At 45.3% G+C, this 22,965-nt stretch overlaps 1 protein-coding gene across 2 annotated transcripts in view; it reads left to right on the top strand.

Annotated features, from left to right (window-relative positions):
* Positions 1-183: 183 nt before the first annotated feature.
* The window catches only part of PSTPIP2 (proline-serine-threonine phosphatase interacting protein 2), a 65,075-nt gene continuing 42,293 nt past the window's right edge, over positions 184-22,965 (top strand). Inside the window, exon 1 of one of the 2 annotated variants that reach the window (XM_077936509.1) lies at positions 184-325. In XM_077936509.1, the coding sequence (XP_077792635.1) occupies positions 254-325 (72 nt within the window). In that variant the 5' untranslated portion in view covers positions 184-253. Of the gene's footprint in view, positions 326-6,259; positions 6,447-22,965 lie in introns of those variants that run through there. The other variant, XM_028749091.2, reaches the window with a different exon arrangement.

A 22,965-nucleotide genomic window follows, 5' to 3' on the forward strand; every position in this document is an offset into this window, starting at 1 on the left:
GGATGTCACTAATCCAATAATTGTGCAGCTTCCTGGGTTTCTGGAGACACTTTCCAGGAAAGTACACCTTCCTGCTGGTGTTCTCCCCACCTCCATAGTCTTGCTCCATAGACTTCCTTGCTGTAATATGATGCTTGCGGGTGAATCCTCCCAGTTTCATTCAGGTCTGTTCCTTACACTCAGTCGCACATTACAGCAAGGCAGCCTTCTTGGGTGCAGGAGAGACAGAAAGGAAAAGAGGACAGAAAGGCTCATGGATTTAATATGGAATACTTTTTCTACAGTGGAAAGAACGCTCTTCAAGGAAACATCTCTGCCAAAGGAGGTAAGAAAGCGATGGTTGGAAAGGGAAAGGAAGCACAGATGATTTTGGAAGAAGTATTAAATCTTGGTTGTGGGTTCTGGCTTTAGAGGTCCTTTTGGGCTTACATGGGTCATCTTGGGCATTTTCCAGGGACTGGGCAAAAGCATTTCAATCTAGTGACAAGCACATCCTTTGCAGGCAGACAACCACCCAGATTTAATCCCTGGCTCAGGCAACTGAAAACATCAGGCAGCAGGTAGAGAAATGTAGCTTGAGGCTGGATCTAACATGCATAAGAATGGGGTGGTAGACTCCTGATTCAGGGTAGAATGAACAGTTCCCCCCTTTTTTTGTAAATGCTTTTTATTGGTGTTTCATTTAATACAAACAAAATACAGTAAAATTCAACAGTCATTTACCCACATTCTTTCCCCACACTCTGCTGAGCATTGACTTCCTTCCCTCCCTTCAACAGGTTTTCTTATGTCAGTTACTTTTCCACAGTTTCTTATTGTATCCAATCCTGTCTACATCGTAAGATTTATTTCAGAGTCTTCAAATTTCTACAGCTATTATTTTATGTACTCCATAAATTTACTCCAATCTTTTTGGAATTTTGTTTCTTCCTGATTTTGGATCGTACAGGTCAGTTTTGCTAGTTCCACATAATCAACCATCTTCGTCTTCCACTCCTCTGTTGTTGGTAATTTCCATTTTGGGGCTACAAAGTTCTGGTAGAATGAACAGTTCCAATGCAGTTGCGGATCAAATTTACGAATGCTGCAAAAGATAAAATAGAGTAGAGACAGCAGGGAGAGCAAATTGCTTCTCCCGAATGGCTAGTTTTCTTCTTCTTACTCAAGGGACCAATAAAAATGATCTCTTGCAGTTTGATTTGTACAGTCCATTCTGCCATCTCATAAGGTTAAATATCCAACCTGGGCTGCTGTGAGATGCTGCCGGCCAGAGCAATCCAGCAGCCTGTCTCTTCATAAGTTAGCTTCATGTTAGCCTGTTGCGATTGTCTAGGGGTGCTTTCAGACTGTCGCTGGTTTAGGGTAGGATCGGGCATTTTGCAACAAGGAAAATCCTGACTCATAGTTCAGGCTCTTAGACACTAGTAAGCAAGCAGCTTTCTGATCTTTATTTGCCTCCTGTTCACACATGCATACAAAGACACACACGAAGTAGGAGTAAAGCACAGCTTGCAGGCTCTTTGCCCACCAAACCCCTTATTCGCTTACAGCCATGTGAAATCTGCCTCCCTGCCCTTAGCTCGCAAAATATTAGCGCCCTGATGAGGAACAAGATTACCTGGGGGTAGCTGTGTGGTGGGTCATGGGAACTTGCCTTAACACCCTTGTACAGTGGTACCTCGGGTTACATATGCTCCAGGTTACAGACGCTTCAGGTTACAGACTCCTCTAACCCAGAAATAGTACCTCGGGTTAAGAACTTTGCTTCAGGATGAGAACAGAAATCGTGTTCCGGCGGCATGGCGGCAGCGGGAGGCCCCATTAGCTAAAGTGGTGCTTCAGGCTAAGAACAGTTTCAGGTTAAGAACGGACCTCCAGAACGAATGAAGTACTTAACCCGAGCTACCACTGTACTTCAGCTTTCTGCAGACAACTTCTGATGCAAAAGGACAGCACTTACTACAGAACCCTCTTTGGCTTCTGGGCTGGCAATGTGGTAAAGTAAATTGCCCATCCCTCGTGGGAGGACGGATTAGTCTGGAGGGCTTCTATTTGCTGACCCCTCTTTGAAAGCATTCCTCCTGAGGCTGAGTTATCGACAACAGAGAGGGTGTGTTTGTGCACTTGGGACTTCCTCCTGTATGCATTCTTACTGTCATAACCTGGAAACAAACTAGGCGATTGTCCTGTCTGACCTTCCTCATTGTTCAGCCGTATTTTTAGTAACTCTTGTCAGGCTGGGCAAACCGGGAGAACAGGTGGAGTCTTCATTCTGTGCCAACAGCATCTGACACGTTGTGGATTGCGATGCCTCTCGTTGCAAACTTTGCATAAGAAATGCTCCTGTAATTTCCATGTTCCAGTGGTGGGTGGTTTACCGGTACTTGCAAATACAGCATTTAATCATTTTATCCGCTGTCAGCTTGTGGTGCTTTGAACAGTTGTTTTATCCTTTTTAAATATATAAATTATACACACACACACACACACACACACACAATTGTTTTGTATTTTAATATCTCGTGAGGTGCTTTGTGAGGGTTTTATGCCATGAAAGGCAGCCTTAAAATACTTCTATCTATTCATGAGCTACCGTTTCTCAAGACAGAACTTCACAATCGCAAAGTTTTCAGCTTTTACTTAAAAGGGGGGAAAAGGGGGAGGGACATCTGGGCACTTTACAATGGTACCTCGGGTTAAGAACTTAATTCGTTCTGGAGGTCTGTTCTTAACCTGAAACTGTTCTTAACCTGAGGTACCACTTTAGCTAATGGGGCCTCTCGCTGCCGCTGTGCCACCACCGCACGATTTCTGTTCTCATCCTGAAGTAAAGTCCTTAACCTGAGGTACTACTTCTGGGTTAGCGGAGTCTGTAACCTGAAGCGTTTGTAACCAGAGGTACCACTGTACAGGTCTTCATCCTGCAGTGTTAAACTCTGGAACTCACTTCCACAGGAGACAGCCACAAATGAGGATGGCTTTCAAAGAGAATTAGACAAAAGCTGCAAATCGCGACCCGCGCAGACATGCATTCTCTTCAGGATGTGAACTGGGCTCCGGAATGGATCCCGTTCGCATCCAGAGGTACCACTGTAGTTTTCTCTCTCTTTGACATCTGATGGGAGGGCGTTCCACAGGGCGGGTGCCACTACCGAGAAGGCCCTCTGCCTGGTTCCCTGTAACTTGGCTTCTCGCAGTGAGGGAACCACCAGAAGGCCCTCAGCGCTGGACCTCAATGTCCGGGCTGAATGATGGGGGTGGTTATGTAGCAGTTAAGAGTCTCAAACAACGACCAGGGAGCCCTGGATTCAAATCTCCACTCAGCCATGGCATTCACGGGCAGACCTTTGCTGCTCATCTCACAGGCCATTGTACCTCATGGGGTTATTGTGAGGGTAACATGTAGAGGAGAACTATGTGTGCTACTTCATGCTTGGAGGAAAGGTGGGTGGGATTAAAAAAAATACACTAAATATGATTGACAAAGAGGAAAAATAAGCAAGGGCAGCTTTTCTGAGCCTTGCCTGAGAAGCTAGACTGGCTCAAATTGTGTTTCTTCCAGAATTTTAAAAGGGGTGGGATGGAATCGTTTCCCCTTTTGCATTTGGCAACCTGGCTAGCAAGGTCGGCGTGCATTTTTTAAAAGACTTTTTCTCTTTTTATCTTGGGATAAGCAATTGTGAAAATCACAGGCTTCTGGTTTCTCTTAACTGCCTACCCTTGCCAGAAATCATTCTTCCTTCAGAGCACAGCACCTCTTCTTCCCACAATCTACTGTGTCTGAAAGTGTTTTGTGTGTAACAAGCAACTTGAAAACTGGAGTTAATTAGCACCTGCAAATGTTCCCTGATCTCGCCAACACTCCAGCTGATCCTCCCAGTGGCGTAGCGTGGGGGGTGCAGGGGAGGCCGGCCGCACCGGGCGCAACATCTGGGGGGGGGGTGTGCGCTCGCACTCGCAGCTCTCTGCCCCTACCTGGTTAGGGGGCGCAAATTACTTGCCTTGCCCCGGGTGCTGACAACCCACGCTACGCCACTGGATCCTCCCAACTCACCTCTGCTCCTAAATAAAGCTTCTGTTGCTAAGCACAGCGCTGCCACCTTTTTTGTCTGACAGGGCTCCTCTATCTGTGAAGCACATGGAAATTCAACCGATGCAGCCTTTTCCTGGGCAATAGTAAGGGAGAGCTCCACCTGTTGAATGTTTGCCACCTATCAATCAGAACTACACCAGAAAGACCACAGTCTTAACAGTCCCACCCTAACCATGTTGACTCTAAACAACTTTTGCATTCAAGGAAGTAGTGCCTTTAGGAGCTATAGCAAACAATGCTTACTTGGAAGTAAATCAGAGTTCAATGTGGCTTACTCACATGTAAGTATGTGCAGGAGTGCTGCCTTTACTCCAAATGAATTTTCATTTCCAATGGGAGTTACTCTCAAGACAGTGTGCCTAAGGACTGCAATTGTGCTGCCCAATGCTATATGCATTATTACTCTCCGGGCAAATACCACGTAATACATTTAAGGCACATGGCTTCTATCAACAAATCATGGGAATTGTAGTTTGTTAAAGTCACTGGGAACTCTTTCTCTCTTAGGGATAAACTACAGTTCTAACCACAATCCTAGAGCTATATAACCCAAACCTGCTTTCTTGGAAGTAAAGCCCACTGAAATCAATGGGGGTTAAAGTCTGAGTAAACATGGGAAAGATTTGCAGCAAAGGTTTTGCAGCAAAACAAGAAACTTCTGCGATACGGTAAAAGACAAACAAATTATGCTATAAACTTTTATGGACTATAGTCCATGTCATCAGACTTATACAGTGGTATCTCAGGTTACATACGCTTCAGGTTACAGACTCCGTTAACCCAGAAAAAGTGCTTCAGGTTAAGAACTTTGCTTCAGGATGAGAACAGAAACCGTGCTCTGGCGGCGCGGCGGCAGTTGCAGGAGGCCCCATTAGATAAAGTGGTGCTTCAGGTTAAGAACAGTTTCAGGTTAGGAACGGACATCTGGAATGAATTAAGTACTTAACCTGAGTTACCACTGTAAAGTGTTGCTCTGAGTTATAAATATGCATAGTATATATTTATTGGGACCTGTTGCTGCAAATTTGTTAAAGTTACCGGGAAGTATAGTTCTGTGAGGAGTGAACTACAATTCCCAAGGTTCTTGGAGCGGGTGTTTTAAATGTACAGTGGTACCTTGGGTTAAGAACTTAATTCATTCTGGAAGTCCATTCTTAACCTGAAACCGTTCTTAACCTGAAGCACCATTTTAGCTAATGGGGCCTCCCACTGCCGCCAGAGCACAATTTCTGTTCTCATCCTGAAGCAAAGTTCTTAACCCAGGTACTATTTCTGGGTTAGCGGAGTCTGTAACCCGAAGCGCATGTAACCCAAGGTACCACTGTATAGTGAGTATGCAGCTTTATTTTGGACCTCTTTAACCTGACTTGTGAAATTTAAGATCATGTACACAATTGTTGGAAACCAGCCTCCCCCCCCCCCAATTAAAACATCGTGTTTTAATTGTAACCTGCCCTGGGACCTTCAGGTGAAGGCTGGGCAAAATAAAATAATAACTATAATTATTATTAACACCCCATTAAAGTCAATCATTTTTGAGTAACCACATATTAAAGGATGACACTGTCCGTGCTCTGGAGTAGTCCTCAGATTACTCCTCCCCCAAGTCAAGGAAAACCCTCAAACTCCATTTTTTTTTTTTACAATTTGTGCAAAAAAGAGGAAATTTGAGCATGCATTTCTTAGCCCTCTTTGAGAAGCTACAGAGAGAGAAATCCTTCTACACAACTTTTATTTTTATTTCATTTTTCAACAGTGTTATTTGCATTTAAAACATTTCCAACTTTTTATACATCTGGGATTACTTGGATCCCCGGACTTCCCTCTCCCCCCAGTTTCCAATATTTATCTGTTCTTTCTACTGCCTCTAATTACATTTTTTCAAATTCACTTTGAACATTAGCCTTGTTAATGTTATAAGTGTTATAACAATCCTGCTGACGTCTTTAAACTTTCACAGCGATCTTTAAGGTGCTCTATGAATTTCCCCCACCTTCTGCACAACTTTTTAAAGGCATTTTGCTAGCGGGCACCAACTCCATCTCAGGGGCCTAACCATCCCCAGCCCTTCCCCTTTTGTCCAATTCAGAGGGGAAGAATGGGTTCCTTTTTTCTTTTCTTTTTTTGCGCGTGCACCGGCTTTAAGACCCAGCAGAAAAGGGAAGCAGGGAAGGGGGGGTGGAAGAAGGCACGGAGAATTGAGGAACTTGCGTGGAGCAGCTCGTCCGGGCAGCAGCAGCAACAGCAGCCTGAGCACTTTTTGCGCACCTGGCACAGAAGAGGTGGGGATCTAACCTGTTGCAGCCGCTCCGCAGCCACCATGCGGGAGACTCTTTTCAAGGACAACTTCTGGGTGAGAGGGGAGAAAGCGGGGGAGCGTGCCCGGTCTCTGGAAGGAAAAGTTAGACACCCACCCCTCTCCTTTAAGGCTTAGTTATAATAAGGGGTTGGGGAGAGGGGGCGTTTGGATACCTGCAGCAAAGCTGCACAGATGCAATGCGCAGACCCTGCGCCTCTAAGGGCGAATCTCTCGCCAGGTGCGCGCGTCCTCCTGGCGATGCAGCTGTTTTTGTGTCTGTGCGCGGTGGTGGAGGGGAAGCGCAGCTGGCGCAATTGCTCCCTCTGGGCAGCTCTTAAAGGCGCAAGGGCTTTTTGGGAGACTCAAAAGGCGAGTCGAGGTCCTACCTAGAGGCTGGTTTGAGCCCTGTGTGGCGCCTCGAGCGAAGCGTCTTGTCCCAGCCAGAAGGTTGTAAGCGATTTATCGCGGCTTAAAAGTTTTATTTTGTGCAGGTGAGAACTAAGGAAATGGACCTTGGTCCTAGAAACGCGTGTCACAGCGAATTTGTGCTGAGCTTTAGGGTGTTGCATAGATACATAGAGTCACAGAATTGGGTGGGAACCTGAGGGTCGTCTAGACCAATGCCCTGAAATGTGTGAATTTGCCCCCTGCGAGGATCGAACCTGCAACCTTGGCATTATCGGCACCAGGCTGTAACCTGTGCGTTGGTTGTGTGTTTGGTCTGTGCAGGGTCTGGATTGAGCAGCCGCTGTTTCTGCCTGTTTCTGGTCCCTCCCTGTCCTTAAATGCTCTGCTTTCCTTCTGAGTCTCTTCCTTTTTCTGCCTGCCTCTTCCTGCTCATTCTCCAGGCTCTCAACAGAGAGGTGTGCCAGTCCAGATGCTGATCCTGTTCTCACAGTGGCCAGCCAGTGGGAAGCCTGCATGGCAGAGCTCAGTGCAACAGCATTCACGATTCCAGGCAACTGATATTGAGAGGCACAATGGCTTTGGAGCAAGAGGCGGAACTTAGCCATTTTTAGCCTTCTCCTCCATGAATTTGCCTAACCATCCATTGTCGGTGGCCACTGTTGCCTCTTGAGAGATAGTTTGGGAGCCATTGTGGTGTAGTGGTTAAGAGCAGTAGACTGGTAATCTGGTGAACCGGGTTCGATTTCCTGCACCTCCACATGCAGCTGCTGTGTGACCTTGGGCCAGTTACACTTTTCTGAAGTCTCTCAGCCCCACTCACCTCACAGAGTGTTTGTTGTGGGGAAGGAAGGGAAAGGAGATTGTTAGCCGCTTTGAGACTCCTTAAGGGGAGTGAAAGGGACGCGGGTGGCGCTGTGGGTTAAACCACAGAGCTAAGGACTTGCTGATCAGAGGGTCGGCGGTTCGAATCCCCACGACGGGACGAGCTCCCGTTGCTCGGTCCCTGCTCCTGCCAACCTAGCAGTTCGAAAGCGCGTCAAAGTTCAAGTAGATAAATAGGTACCACTCCGGCGGGAAGGTCAACGGCGTTTCTGTGCGCTGCTCTGGTTTGCCAGAAGCGGCTTAGTCATGCTAGCCACATGACCCGAAAGCTATACGCTGGCTCCCTCGGCCAGTAAAGCAAGATGAGCGCCGCAACCCCAGAGTCGTCCGCGACTGGACCTAACAGTCAGGGGTCCCTTTACCTTTACCTTTAAGGGGAGTGAAAGGCGTGATATCAAGTCCAAACTCTTCTCTTCTTCTTGAGGGATTGAATTCCATGGTTTATTTAACTGTGTGCTGGGTGAAAAACGTCCTTTGGTCTGCCCTTGATCTTCCAACAGACATTCAACTTCTTTGGATGTCGATGAGTTCCACAGTTACGCAAGAGGGAGGAAAGTTTTTCTCCATTCTGTTGCATGGGACCGTTCCCAAGTTCTAAAGTTATAAAGAGTGAGAAAAACGTATCTACTTTCTTCACACTATTCATAATTTTATAGACGCCTCTCGTGTCTCCCCTGCCTTTTGCTCAGCTTTTTAAAAACCACCAAGTCCCAGATGTTGTATTTTTTTTTTTTTTAATAAATTTTTATTAGTTTTCCATAAATAAAGAATAAACAAAACAAAAACATAGACATAAACAAACAAAAACATGACTTCCCCATACCACCCCTTTCCTGCATTCTTGTTTCAAGATTTTTTAGCAACCCTCTGATCATAACTTAAATATATTTCATGTATTTAACTTCAGTTAATTATTAATACAACTGTAGTTCTTTATCTCTTATAACTCTGAGCCCCTAATTTTCCAAATTACAACAGTTTTTAAGATAAACTTTGAATTTGTTCCAGTCTTCATCCACCGCCTCTTTCCCCCGGTCTCGAATTCTGCCAGTCATCTCTGCCAGTCCCATATAGTCGATCACCTTCGTCTGCCATTCTTCCAACGTGGGTAAATCTTGCGTCTTCCAATACTTTGCTAGAAGAATTCTTGCTGCTGTGGTGGCGTACATAAAAAATGTCCTATCCTTCTTTGGCACCATTTGGCCCACCATACCCAAGAGAAAGGCCTCTGGTTTTTTGACAAACGTTCTCTTCAGAACTTTTTTTATTTCATTATAGATCATTTCCCAGAAAGCCTTAATCTTCGGGCAGGTCCACCAAAGGTGATAGAAGGTTCCCTCCGTTTCACTGCACTTCCAACACTTGTTATTGGGCAAATGATAGATCTTTGCTAACTTAGCAGGAGTCATGTACCACCTGTAGATCATTTTCATAATGTTTTCTTTTAAGGCATTGCATGCCGTAAATTTAACACCAGTGGTCCATAACTGCTCCCAGTCTGCAAATTCAATGTCATGCCCAATGTCCTGTGCCCATTTAATCATATTAGATTTCACCATTTCATCTTGAGTATTCCATTTCAACAGCAAGTTGTACATTCTTGACAAATTTTTAGTATTGGGTTCTAACAGTTCTGTTTCTAATTTTGACTTCTCCACCTGGAAGCCTTTCTTTCTGTCCTGTTTAAATACTTCATTTATCTGTCGATAATGTAACCAATCTCTCACCTTAAATTTCAGTTTCTCAAAACTCTGCAATTTTACATTTTCACCATCTTGTTCTATAATTTCACAATATTTAGGCCAATTAGAACCCATATTCAATTTTTTCACCTCTTTTGCTTCCATTGGTGACAACCACCTGGGGGTTTTACTTTCAAACAGGTCTTTATACTTAATCCAAACATTATACAGAGCTTTCCTCACCATATGGTTCTTAAAACCTTTATGCAATTTTACCTTGTCATACCATATATATGCATGCCAACCAAATCTGTTGTCAAATCCTTCAAGGTCCAAAATGTCTGTATTCTCGAGGAGCAGCCAATCTTTCAACCAGCAAAACGCTGCTGATTCATAGTAGAGTCTTAAGTCCGGCAGGGCAAAACCCCCTCTATCTTTCGCATCTGTTAATGTCTTAAATTTTATTCTTGGCTTTTTGCCCTGCCAAACAAATTTCGATATGTCTTTCTGCCACCTCTTGAAACAGTCCATCTTGTCTATTATTTGTAATGTCTGAAACAGAAATAACATTCTAGGCAATACATTCATTTTGATAACAGCAATTCTGCCTAACAAGGAAAGTTTCAGCCTTGACCATATGTCTAAATCTTTCTTAACTTCTGTCCAACATTTATCATAATTGTCTTTAAAAAGATTCACATTTTTCGATGTCAAATTCACCCCCAGGTACTTCACTTTTTTTGCTATCTCCAAACCTGTTTCATTCTGGAATGTCTCTTTTTCTTCATTTGTTAGGTTTTTTTCCAAAACTTTAGTTTTTTGTTTGTTCAGCTTAAATCCTGCAACTTGACCAAATATCTCGATCAGTTCTAAAACTCTTTTTGTGCTAGTGATTGGCTGTTGCAAAGTCAAAACTAGGTCATCTGCAAATGCCCTTAATTTATACTCTTTCACTCCGACCTGAATTCCTTTAACCAACTGGTCCTTTCTAATCATATTTAACAAAACCTCCAGAACCAGTATAAAAAGTAGGGGGGAAATAGGACATCCCTGTCGTGTTCCTTTCTCTATGGCTATCTCTTCCGTTACCACATTGTTCACAATTAGCTTTGCCTTCTGCTCAGAATAAATTGCACCTATACCATTTTCAAAACCTTGGCCTACCCCCATCCCTTGGAGATTCTTTTTCATAAAACTCCAACAAATATTGTCAAAGGCTTTCTCCGCGTCCACAAAAATCAAAGCCGCTTTTCTGTTAATGTTCATTTCCAACAGTTCCACAATGTCTATTATGTTCCTCACATTGTCAGACATGTGTCTACCCGGGAGAAAGCCAGATTGATCCTTATGAATCTCACCTGTCAATACTTTCTTCAGTCTTTTTGCTAAAATGTCTGCAAAAATTTTGTAATCCACATTTAATAATGATATCGGGCGGTAGTTCTTAACCTGGTTCTTTTCAGTCTCGGTCTTTGGTATAAGTGAGATAAAAGCCTCTTTCCACGTTTCAGGTGCCTTTTTCCCCTCCAATATTTCATTGCAAACTTCTTTTAGTGGTTGCACTAAACCTTCTCTCAAAGCTTTATAATATCTAGCCGTCAGTCCGTCTGGTCCTGGAGACTTTCCCAGTTGTGCCTTTTGAATGGCCTCCTCTATTTCCTGTTCTGTTATTTTCTCATTCAAAATCAACTTGCCCTGTTCTGGAATTTTCGGTAGTCCATAATTTTTAAGAAATTCTTCTATTTCTTGTTCATTTACTGGCCCTTGTGTGTATAATTTCCTAAAAAAACTTTGGAAACAGTTACTTATCTCATTTGGCTTATGAACATTCTTTCCCTCTATCTCCAAACAAGTAACTGTGTTCAATTTTTGCCTCTTTTTCAATTGCCATGCAAGGAGCTTCCCACACTTATCTGCAGATTCAAAAGTCCTTTGTCTCATTTGTTTAATTTTCCATTCTATCTCTTGATTTGTCAGTTCCATATATTGCGTCTGATAATATTTTATTTCTCTCAAAATTTCTTGAGACTTTGGTTTTGACCTCAGTTTCTTTTCTCCTTCCTTCATTTTTTCTAAAATTCTTTCTTTCCTTTCATTTTGCTTTTTCCTCTTGATTGAATTCTGTTGTATCAGGAAGCCTCTCATCACGGCTTTACTTGCGTCCCAAATTGTTCTTTTTTCCACATCTGTTCTCAAATTTATCTCGAAGTAATCTTTCAATGTCTTTAGGGCCTTTATACAGAATTGTTCATCTCTAAATAGGGAGTCATTCATTCTCCATCTAAAGGATCCAGTTGTTGTCATTTTCATTTCCATCTTTACGGCATTATGGTCGGAGCAGGTTTTTGGGCAGATTTCTACTTTTTTAATCTTTGTAGCCATCACACTAGATACCCAGATTTGGTCGATTCTCGTCCATGTCATTTTAGATTCCGAGAAAAAAGTTCCCTCTCTCTCGAGAGGATTCTTTGTTCTCCAGATATCAATCAAGTCCATATTTTCCGTCATCTCGAAGAAAGTCTTTGGTAATCTTCCTTCTTTAGATATTGTCTGTCTTTGTGCCTTGTCCATATTTGTAGAAACCACTCCATTCATGTCCCCCATCATTATTATTTTACAGTCGAGATAATCTAGTAAGGTCTCATGCAACTTCTTAAAAAATTCTGCCTTCCCATCATTTGGTGCATATACTCCAATTATCAAATATTTTCCCCCCTGGATCTGTACTTCAATTGCCAGGTATCTTCCTTCTTCATCCTTAAATTTTAGCTTTGGGTCCAATTTTTCCTTTGCATAAATCACTACTCCTCTCTTTTTTACTTTATCGGAAGATATAAATTCTTGTCCCAGTCTTTTGTTCACCAACAATTTCCTGTGTGCTCTAGTTATGTGAGTTTCCTGTAGACATATCAGATCCAGTTGTTCCCTTTTCAAAATGTGGAAAACCTGTCGTTTTTTTCTGGGATGGTTCAAACCGTTACAATTCCAGCTTAGAAGTTGCAGAGACATTTTGTTTGTTAGATGTTTGATCCTCCGACTGCTCCAAGTTTTTCTTCCTCCTCAGTTGGCAGTTGTGGTAGTCCAAATGATAGATTTGCAATGTCCGTTAGCAAGTCCCAGATGTTGTAATCCTTCCTCATGGGGGAGTTGCTCCAGCCCCTTCTTGATCATTTCGGTTAGTGATTTTGGAATCCTTTTAAGCTCTACAATATCCATTTTGCGGCACAGTGACCAGAACTGTGGTTATATCATAGATTTGCATTTTATGTTCCTGCCCATTTCTAATTATTCATAAAAAAAGGAGTTTTCTTATCTACAGCTGCTGCACACTGGCTTGGCACTTTATTTAAGATGCCTGGTATAACAACAACAACAACAACAATTTTTATTTATACCCCGCCCTCCCCAGCCAAGGCCGGGCTCAGGGCGGCTGACCCCCATGGTCTCTTTTCTAGTCAGCCACCGCTATTTCAGAGCTTGCTAGCATATATATCAAGTTAGAGGTGGTTTTTTCCTCTCCCTAATATGCATCAGTTTACATTTGCTTACGCTGAATTTCATTTGCTATTTTAAAGCCCTTTCAGCCAGTTTTGAGAGATTCTTTATGGAGCTCTTCACACTCCCTTTCTTCAGAATACCAGGATTTGGCCTTGGCTCATCAGTTGTTGTAATGGTCATGAGCATGTGCAGAGTGCTTCCCTTGCACCGTCGAATTGTCCAGAGATAGGCCAAAAGTTTCTATGATTAGTAATGGAGAGGCTCTCAGGTCATGCAAGCTGGACTAGCGGTATATATCTTTTTTTAAAATTAGCCAGTGCCAACCTCCTTCTCTGACTTGCAACTATTATCTTATTTGATAAATGCATTTCTGGAATGCACTAAATTTATGCAGTGAATACTGCCATTTTCCTACTAGCTATTCTAATAGGAACGATTCTGTTCCAATTCTGTTCCATTTGCTTTAGAATCTTATTTCTCTCCCGCTCTCTAAGCTGGTGTACCATAGTGGCAAGCAGTCCAATCCCAACCAAACAGCCGTTTGGTTGATCCTAGTTATTGTCTAACTGTGGATTTTGGAGGGTTTTCTCTCTCCCTCATTTATGAACTGATAATAATAATAAATAATTTATTATTTGTACCCCACCCATCTGGCTGGGTTTCCCCTGCCACTCTGGGCGGCTTCTAACAAAAGATTAAAAATACATTAAAATGTCACACATTAAAAACTTCCCTGAACAGGGCTGCCTTCAGATGTCTTCTAAATACCAGGTTGTTGTTTTTCTCTTTGACATCTGGTGGGAGGGCGTTCCACAGGGCGGGCACCACCACCGAGAAGGCCCTCTGCCTGGTTCCCTGTAGCTTTGCTTCTTGCAGCGAGGGAACCGCCAGAAGGCCCTTGGCTCTGGACCTCAGTGTCCGGGCAGAACGATGGGGGTGGAGACGCTCCTTCAGGTATACTCAACCACTTTGAGAATCATAGCTCTGTGAGGGGAACGGGGTGGTCTCCTAACAACTCTCAGCCAAACAAACCAGTTTCCAGGATTTTTGGGGGGGAAGTCATGACCATTTAAAACGAAATGATACCGCTATAAATGTACAATGCAAGTGGCGCCTCAATGGGTATACAAAGCCAGGAATGCAGAAAAGGATACAGACCAGGGGAACAGCGAAAGGTGAAGGACGCAGCTATTGGACACACACAAAAATCACTTGTACCATTTCACATCCTGCATATTTACATAGTATCAAAGACAGACAACGGACCTTGTCTCCCAGAGTTTAGGATCACACAGCAGGAGAGAACCTCTTGAAGGCCAACCATCTGGACTCTCTGCTTAAACCAATCCCTCTTCCCAGGGAACTCTGGGAATTATGCCTCTGGGAGGGGAACAGGGGAGTCTCCTTTCAACTTGCAGCACCCTTTACAAAACTACAGTTCCCAGGATTCTCTGGAAGAAGCAGGAACTGGTAAAACTGGCCAGAAACATCAGGGGGAAGCTGCCAAGCGTGGATCCTTGGGATACAAACTCTGTATATGTTAAGTTGTGGGTGAACATATCAGACGACACAGCGATTCTTCAAACAGCTCTTGTTTATTCACAGGCCAGAACAGAACTGAACTGAAGGGTTCAGCCAGCCTGGTTATATAGAGCTCCAGTAGAACGCAGCAGTAACCATTTTCTGTAACTGTCCAATCACTGAACGTCACTCTCGATTCCTTATTTGCATATGTGGACCTGAGTGAAAACTATCTACAGTATCCCCCTGCTGGCCCAGGGTGAGAACTTCAGTACATAACAGTATATCCTCAAGTGCTTTGAGGGGGCTTGCATTTCACTTTCTACTGTTGTGACCTTCATTGTCCTGCCCCCAACATCTTGGCCTGCCCCAAAGCAATTCTCAGAAAAGGACCGACTGAAGAGATGGTCGACTGGAGTCTGCCCTACCTGGCCCTTGCTCCGCCCCCCAGCCGGCAGCTGATTGGGCAACTGGGGAGGGGGCGGGGCGACAGCCAGCAAGCAAAGGGGGTGTCACCCAGGCACAGGCCCATAACTGTCAAAGGATTCCTCGCAAGAAAAAGGGAAAAGTTGACAGCTATGCACAGGTCACAAACCCCGCCCACTGCTTTGATGAGTGAGCTGTCATTCTCCCAGCCCTACCCAGAGATGCCTGGGATTGAACCTGGAGTCTTCTGCATGCAAAACAGATGCTCTACCACTGAGCTACAGCCCTAACTAACTTTTCTGATCTGCAAGGAGTACACCAGTGTGGTGTAGTGGTTAAGAGCAGTAGACTCGTAATCTGGAGAACCAGGTTCGCTTCCCCGCTCCTCCACATGCAGCTGCTGGGTGACCTGGGGCTAGTCACACTTCTCTGAAGTCTTCTCAGCCTCACTCACCTCACAGAGGTTTGTTGTGGGGGAGGAAGGGAAAGGAGAATGTTAGCTGCTTTGAGACTCCTTTGGGTTGCGATAAAGCAGGATATCAAATCAAATTCTTCTCTTCTTCAGCAGCTGCACTTAATCTCCTAGTCCAGCCTTTGCTAACATAGCACCTCCAGATGTGTTTGACTACAACTCCCGGCAGTCCAAGTCACACCCTCTAAATTCTAAATATGCCCGATGTACCCCAAGTTCAGGGACACCCCCCTGCTCTATTGCATACCTCCCTCCTTGCTGCCCCTGCTCCCCAGAGCTCCCCTTCTCCTGATGGAAAGCAGCTCCTTGCAATCAGCTCAGTCGGTAGAGCATGAGCCTCTTAATCTCATGGGTCATGGGTTCAAGTCCCACATTGGGCGAAAGTTTCCTGCATTGCTGGAGGTTGGACTAGATGACCCTTGGGGTCCCTTCCGACTTTACGATTTTATGATTTCAACACCACACGAAGAGGGTGCCTCTCTTCGCAACCGCTCCCTCCTTTGCCTCCTTTTCGCCTCTTTCCATTTCCTCCTGTCGCTTTGCCTTTTCAGTCTGAAAACCCGTGGGAAGAATTTGTTCCTTTTGCATGCACTTACCGTACAGCACCTACTGACTGAGGCGGGTTAAAAATAACAGACGCTGTGGCACTCGCGCTAATAGCAGATGCAGGTGGTGACAGCTGACAGAAATGGAAACAAGAGGCAGATATCGACATGCTTGGCATGTGCGTGTGTGAGAGAAAGAGGAGGAAACCCTGGTTTGCGAAAATATGAAGGAAGTATTTAGGAAAGAGAAAGAAAAACCCCACGTTTCAGACTGAGAAGAGGGGCAGTGCCCTTCCTGTCAGGGGGGCAGATACAGTTCACCATTATATTAGGAAGTGCCTTGCGAGGTTTGGGGGGGAAACCCAAGTGCCTCATTGCTTAAAAATGGAACTAGAGGACATCTCAGCAAATGCATAATTGCAACCACACATCTGTTGAGAGCAGGGCTGGTTCAGGATCTTTGGCCGTTTGAGGCAAACCAGAAAACGGCGCCCGCGACTCCTCCCATAGGCTGCAACTATCCCGTTTTGAGCGAGACATCCCCAATTGTCAGAAGCCATCCCAGACTGTATTGTTTTTATTTATGTTTCTGATACAATTCCATATCAAAGAGATAAACAGAAATGATGCAAGAAGCAAAAGAAACAGCAACTCTGAAATAGAAAAGAAAAAAAAACAATGTTAGGATATCCAAAAAACAAACAGAAAACCAGAAAGCATTCCTCAGCTGACCTTCCCATCCTCTCCTTCCATGGCTCCTTTTGTCTCCTCTTTTTCTCATGTTTTCTTGGTTCGCCCCGTCTGTTGCAACTACTTATCACAAGAGACTAGGGCCCTGCGGGACTTGACATCTTTCCGCAGGGCCTGCAAGACAGAGCTGGCCTTTGGTTTGGACTCAGTCTGATTCTTATGTTTTCCCTCCCCTTATGGTTTTGATCTATGGGCTATTATTAAAATGAGGCTGGATTTTAAATTCCATTTTAACTTGTATCTTAAATTGGTCGTCCCCCCCATTATTTTTTTACTGTAATTTTACTGGTGATAGCTGCCCTGAGCCCGGCTCTGGCCGGGGAGGGCGGGGTATAAATAAATTATTTATTTATTTATTTATTTATTTATTTATTTATTTATTTTATTATATAAACTTTAGTTAATTCCTACTCTGCTGAAGAAGCCCCTGGAGGTGACCTGGGGAAACAGCACTCAAGGATTGCCCTGTCTTTCTGGATTTGCCGCCCCTCCGGGCTGTCCCCAGCCTGGCGCCCGAGGCAGCTGCCTCAGCCAGGCTAATGGGTGGACCGGCTCCGGTTGAGAGAAAAGGTGTGTTTGAGGAGGTGCCTGTTTGAGGAATCCATGGGATTCATTGACAGATTGGTGACTACCTGTTGAGCAACCGTTTCCTGCCCTGCTGCACTGCATAAGTTTATTATCTCTGCATTGCCAAGTTTACGGCTTTATTGCCCATCATTGCTGCCTGCAAAGGGTCACTGTGCTTCTGTGAATTGCAGCTGAATTGTCACGGTCTTCCCTTTTACATTTGTTCATCCCTCTGAGCTTGTGGTTCACCATTTTAGTGGATTTTTGGTCTTTGTTGGAAGCCGCCCAGAATACAGTGGTGCTCCGCAAGACGAATGCCTCGCAAGACGGAAAACTTGCTAGACGAAACGGTTTTCCGTTTTGGAGGTGCTTCGCAAAACGAATTTCCTATGGGCTTGCTTCGCAAGACGAAAATAACTTGCAAGTTCCTGCAGGTTTTTTCCCTCCCCCCCCCTTTTTCCCAAGCCGCTAAGCCGCTTATCAGCTGATCTGCTAAACCCGCTAAGCCGCTAATAGCGCTAATCCGCTAAGCCGCAAATGGGCTTGCTTCGCAAGACGAAAAAACCGCAAGACGAAGAGACTCGCGGAACGGATTCTTTTCGTCTTGCGAGGCACCACTGTAGCTGGGGAAACCCAGCCAGATAGGCAGGGTACAAATAATAAATTACAGTGGTACCTTGGGTTAAGTACTTAATTCGTTCCAGAGGTCCGTACTTAACCTGAAACTGTTCTTAACCTGAAGCACCACTTTAGCTAATGGGGCCTCCCGCTGCCGCCGCGCTGCTGGAGCACGATTTCTGTTCTCATCTTGAAGCAAAGTTATTAACCTGTAGCACTGTTTCTGGGTTAGCGGAGTCTGTAACTTGAATTGTATGTAACCCGAGGTGCCACTGTATTACTATTATTATTATTATTATTATTATTATTATTATTATTATTATCTGCCCACCTGCCTGCCGGGTTTGTAAGTGGTGCTCCTGCGCAGTGGCGTAGCGTGGGGGGTGCAGGGGGGGCCGGCCTCACCGGGCGCAACATCTGGGGGGGCGCGCTCGCCGCCTCCGGAGTCGCCGAAGAGCCTCGGGTGCTGGCAGAGCCCCATGTGTCGCGGAACCAATGAGCTGGCAGCGGCTCTCAGCGCTCGCTGCGGTCCCCGCGCGTCAGGGCCGTGGAGGGCGCGCCAATCAGCCCCTCCTCACAGCCCCGCCACCACTGCTGCTGCAGCTGCTGGGCCATGTTGCATTTTCCTCGCCTCTCTGCCCTCCTCCTCCGGGCAAGCGGCGTCGTTTGGGCGGCAGCGCCAGCAGCAACTCGCCTCAGATCACCTGACACGGACCCGCCGCTGCCGCCGTGGCTACCTTACCGTAAATACCCCAGCCCAGGCAGCAGCAAGAAGAAGCTGGCAGCGGCGGCAGGTTAGGGGTTAGGGGGCGCAAATTACTTGCCTTGCCCCGGGTTAGGGGGCAAAAATTACTTGCCTTGCCCCGGGTGCTGACAACCCACGCTACGCTGCTGCTCCTGCGACTGAGGACTGTGCCTTGGACCTGTGATGGAGGGGACAGTAGCCCACAAAGCTTTACGCCGTGATGAATGAGTTTAGTTTTCAATGCATGCTATGGATGGGGATGTAGAGGGCCAGCAGCCAGCGACTACATTGCTGCCTCCTCTTGCTTTCTTCCCTTCGCCCTTTTGAAACGGCGTCTGTCACTTCCTCCTTCCTCGCCAACTTCTCCCTGTCCCTCTTGGCTTTGCAAAAACGGTGCTTGTGAAAGTGCAACTGGAGGTTTGTTCTCTGAAAGTGGGACTGCGGGACGCAGCAAGACGGTGGGCGAGCGGTTGCTCTTGTGTATTATTATTGCAGCTGGTGTGTTAATCGGCTTTTAAACCGCTGTCATGAGGCGATTTGCACATAAAACCATTTGAAATGCCAAAACAACAGGTTAACATACAATAACGGTCACTTCTCAGGTCCAGAAGCAAAAGGGGTTGTTGGACTACGACTCACAACATCCCTGACCACTGGGATGATGGGAGTTGTGGTCCCACAACAACTGGGGACCCAAAGTTGAGAAAGGCTGCCTTTGTTGTTGTTTAGTCATTTAGTCGTGTCCAACTCTTTGTGACCCCATGGACCAGAGCACGCCAGGCACTCCTGTCTTCCACTGCCTCCCGCAGTTTGGTCAAACTCATGCTGGTAGCTTCGAGAACACTGTCCAACCATCTCGTCCTCTGTCGTCCCCTTCTCCTTGTGCCCTCCATCTTTCCCAGCATCAGGGTCTTTTCCAGGGAGTCTTCTCTTCTCATGAGGTGGCCAAAGCGTTGGAGCCTCAGCTTCAGGATCTGTCCTTCCAGTGAGCGCTCAGGGCTGATTTCCTTCAGAATGGATAGGTTTGATCTTCTTGCAGTCCATGGGACTCTCAAGAGTCTCCTCCAGCACCAGAATTCAAAAGCATCAATTCTTCGGCGATCAGCCTTCTTTATGGTCCTCTCTCCCTGGACCCTGCGATCATCTTCTGAAGCCCTTCTTCATGTGCCTCCTCTGTGAGAGGTCCAGAGAGTGGCAACACAAAAACAGACCTTTTCTGCACTAGCTCCCCATTTGTGGAATGCTCTCTAGGGAGGTTCAGCTGCCACACCCATTATACACCTTTAGGCGCCAGGCAAAAACATTCCTCTTTAACCAGGCCTTTGGCTGACTCACATCCAATGCCCTTTTAAAACGAGTGGGGGGGGGGACTACTGGTTTGCTCTTGTTTTTGTTTTTATTATGTATTTTATGTTGTATATTGTGATTTTATGTTGTGAACTGGGTCTTGTGGGTATAGGACAGTATACAAATTTTTAAGCATCATCATCATAATTAATAATATTGTTTGAGTTATAGCCCTCCTTGGGGAAGAAAGAGAGCAGCTTTTGGACTGAGTCCACTTCTCAATGAATGGTTAGAAGACAAACAGGGTTCCTGGTCTGTATTAACAGAAGCTAGATAATGGAGTTAATAATAAATACTAATAATATTTTTTTATTTATACCCTGCCCTTCCCGGTTCAGAAAACCGGGCTCAGGGCGGCTAACAACAAATTTAAAACACTTAATTGATGCAACAAAAAACAGCATAAAATACAGTACAGTGGTGCCTCGCAAGACGAAATTAATTCGTTCCGCGAGTTTTTTCGTCTTGCGATTTTTTCGTCTTGCGAAGCACGGTTTCGGAAAAGTTTCGGAAAAGCTTAAAAAATCACCAAAGTCTTCAAAAACCTCAAAAAATGCTACCACACCACGTGCTATGAGTTGCTCCTCGAAGTCAAGTCGCAACTGTATTAATGGTTTTAAGAAAAAGGAAACAAACTTGCAAGACGTTTCCGTCTTGCGAAGCAAGCCCATAGGGAAAATCGTCTTGCGAAGCAATACAAAAAACCAAAAACCCTTTTGTCTTGCGAGTTTTCCGTCTTGCGAGGCATTCGTCTTGCGAGGTACCACTGTATAAAACGTGAATAACAATAAATTCAGAATTAAAAAATCAATTTAGGGGGAAAATCCATCCAATAAACATTAGATGACCACCAGGGCTAGCTGGCTAAATTAGTCCTATTTGGGCCAGTGAGGAGACCAGGGGAGAATTAGCTGTGGGGTCTCAGAGCGGGTAATCTTCATAAAATGGGGAGGGGGAGGGAAGGAAGGTGAATAAAAGATCAGGCTAAGTTCAAATTAGCCTGGACTGTGATAGAAAAGTCACTGGAAAGGAAAATGAAAGCAAGAAAACAGGATACGGGGTCAAGTCTGGATTGTTTAATGTGCTAATGTGAAGCTGCTCTGTGTGCAGGAAGTCAGGAAGAGAAGTGGGAAAGGTGGTGACGCTTTAATATGTGTAGAGCAGTGAAAACAAAACCCTGGCCCTGTCAGAGGATTCTGTGCTGCGCTTTCTGTTGCGTAATGGCAGAGTTCAATGCAGGCAGTCAATTTCTGCTGCAATCCTTGCCCACCCGAAATATTTTAAAACTGCATTTTAATAACAGCAAAGAAATGTAAGAAAAGTTGGTTTTAGAGAAAGGGCAAGTTGTCACAGTTGCCTGTAAAGATGTATAGGTAAAGGGTAAAGGGGACCCCTGACCATTAGGTCCAGTCGTGGCTGACTCTGGGGTTGCAGCGCTCATCTCACTTTATTGGCCAAGGGAGCTGGCGTACAGCTTCCGGGTCATGTGGCCAGCATGACTAAGCCGCTTCTGGCAAACCAGAGCAGCGCACGGAAACGTCATTTACCTTCCCACCAGAGCGGTACCTATTTATCTACTTGCACTTTGATGTGCTTTTGAACTGCTAGGTTGGCAGGAGCTGGGACCAAGCAACGGGAGCTCACTCCGTCGCAGGGATTTGAACCGCCGATCTTCTGATGGTTTAACTCACAGCGCCACCCTGTAAAGATGTATAGGATACATCAATACGATTTACTGAGCCTGTGACAAAATGGACCAAGAGGAAGTGAGGTCTGTATAGTCATTCCAAAGCAGGTTTTCTTAAACTTGGATTTCCAGCTGTTGTTGGATCACAATTCCCATCATCCCTAGCTAGCAGGACCAGTGGTCGGGGATGATGGGAGATGTAGTCCAACAACAGCTGAAGACTCAAGTTTGGGAAACACTGTTCCAAATGGTTCCATGGTTTGAACTGAAACAATTGCAGTTTTTTACTCCAAAGAAGAGGATAAGAAATAACTCTGAACTGTACTAAATCCAGACACTTGCATAGAGCTGTGGTACCTGATGCTCCCAAGTCACTGTATAGAATAAAATTAGATTACACGGCAAATAAACAATCTCGAGCACTTTGGTTCCTGGACACTTTTAGCGAGGTTCCTCCCCTCCAAGAACAGTGATTTGTTAAGTCTTGGAATGCCAATTACAGAATCCTAGTGTTTACGGAGAAATCTGAGGGCTCCCTTGGGCAAAAAACCAAGGACACCAGCCAGGAATACCAGAGCAAAACAGCAGCCAGTAGGCTTGGTCTTTATTGAAGACTGTCACAACAGGACTCCCACCTGCCACCAGGTGAAACAAGATGGAAGCCCTGAACAAAAGGAGACCCCAACTTTTATTAGCTACTAATCCCCCAAGCTACACCCCTAGTACTACATCACAACTACATCATGACTACATCATTGATACATCACAAAAAGGAGGGATTGAGGCAGGAGTTGTGGTGGTAACCTGAGTGTCCTGTCACCTGGCTGCTTCCTCCTTCCATGAGTATTTTCCAGAGGACAAAGGGGAGCTGCCAGTTTCCTGCCCCCAGAGGGAAGAGCTGATCATTGTCCTTTGTTTCAGTCCATGTTGAATCCACTCCCATATGCAAGTTCTTTGTGTCCTTGATGGTCTTTTGTCTAGGACCATCAAGGTTGGCATGCCAACTGGCCAGGGCTCCTGCATACATGTTGGTACGCTCAAGGGATTATGGCCATCCTGTATCAAACCATCCCCTTTTGATAGTCCTTCCTTCATGGAGCAAAATAAAAGTGAACCTATGTGCGGTTGATTTTCTATGAATTTATAACAGAAACGTCGCGTATGTCGTGTGTGTCAAGTTTGTACAAATAAATGATTGGTGGGGGGTTTCCTGCAACATTAGGCCCACTTCCTTGGGAAGGAGCCCCTCTGAATTCAGCAGGGCTTACCCCTGAACAGACATGGAGATGGGTTGGAGCTCAGTGGTGGAGCATTGTCTTGTGTGCAGAAGGTCCCAGGTTCATTCCCTGCCATCTCTAGGCCGGGCCGGGAGAGACCCCTACCTGAAACCTTGGAAAGCTGCTGCCAGTCAGTTTAAAAAAAGAT

Source organism: Podarcis muralis, chromosome 11, assembly GCF_964188315.1.
Source record: "Podarcis muralis chromosome 11, rPodMur119.hap1.1, whole genome shotgun sequence".
NCBI classification, from domain to species: domain Eukaryota; kingdom Metazoa; phylum Chordata; class Lepidosauria; order Squamata; family Lacertidae; genus Podarcis; species Podarcis muralis.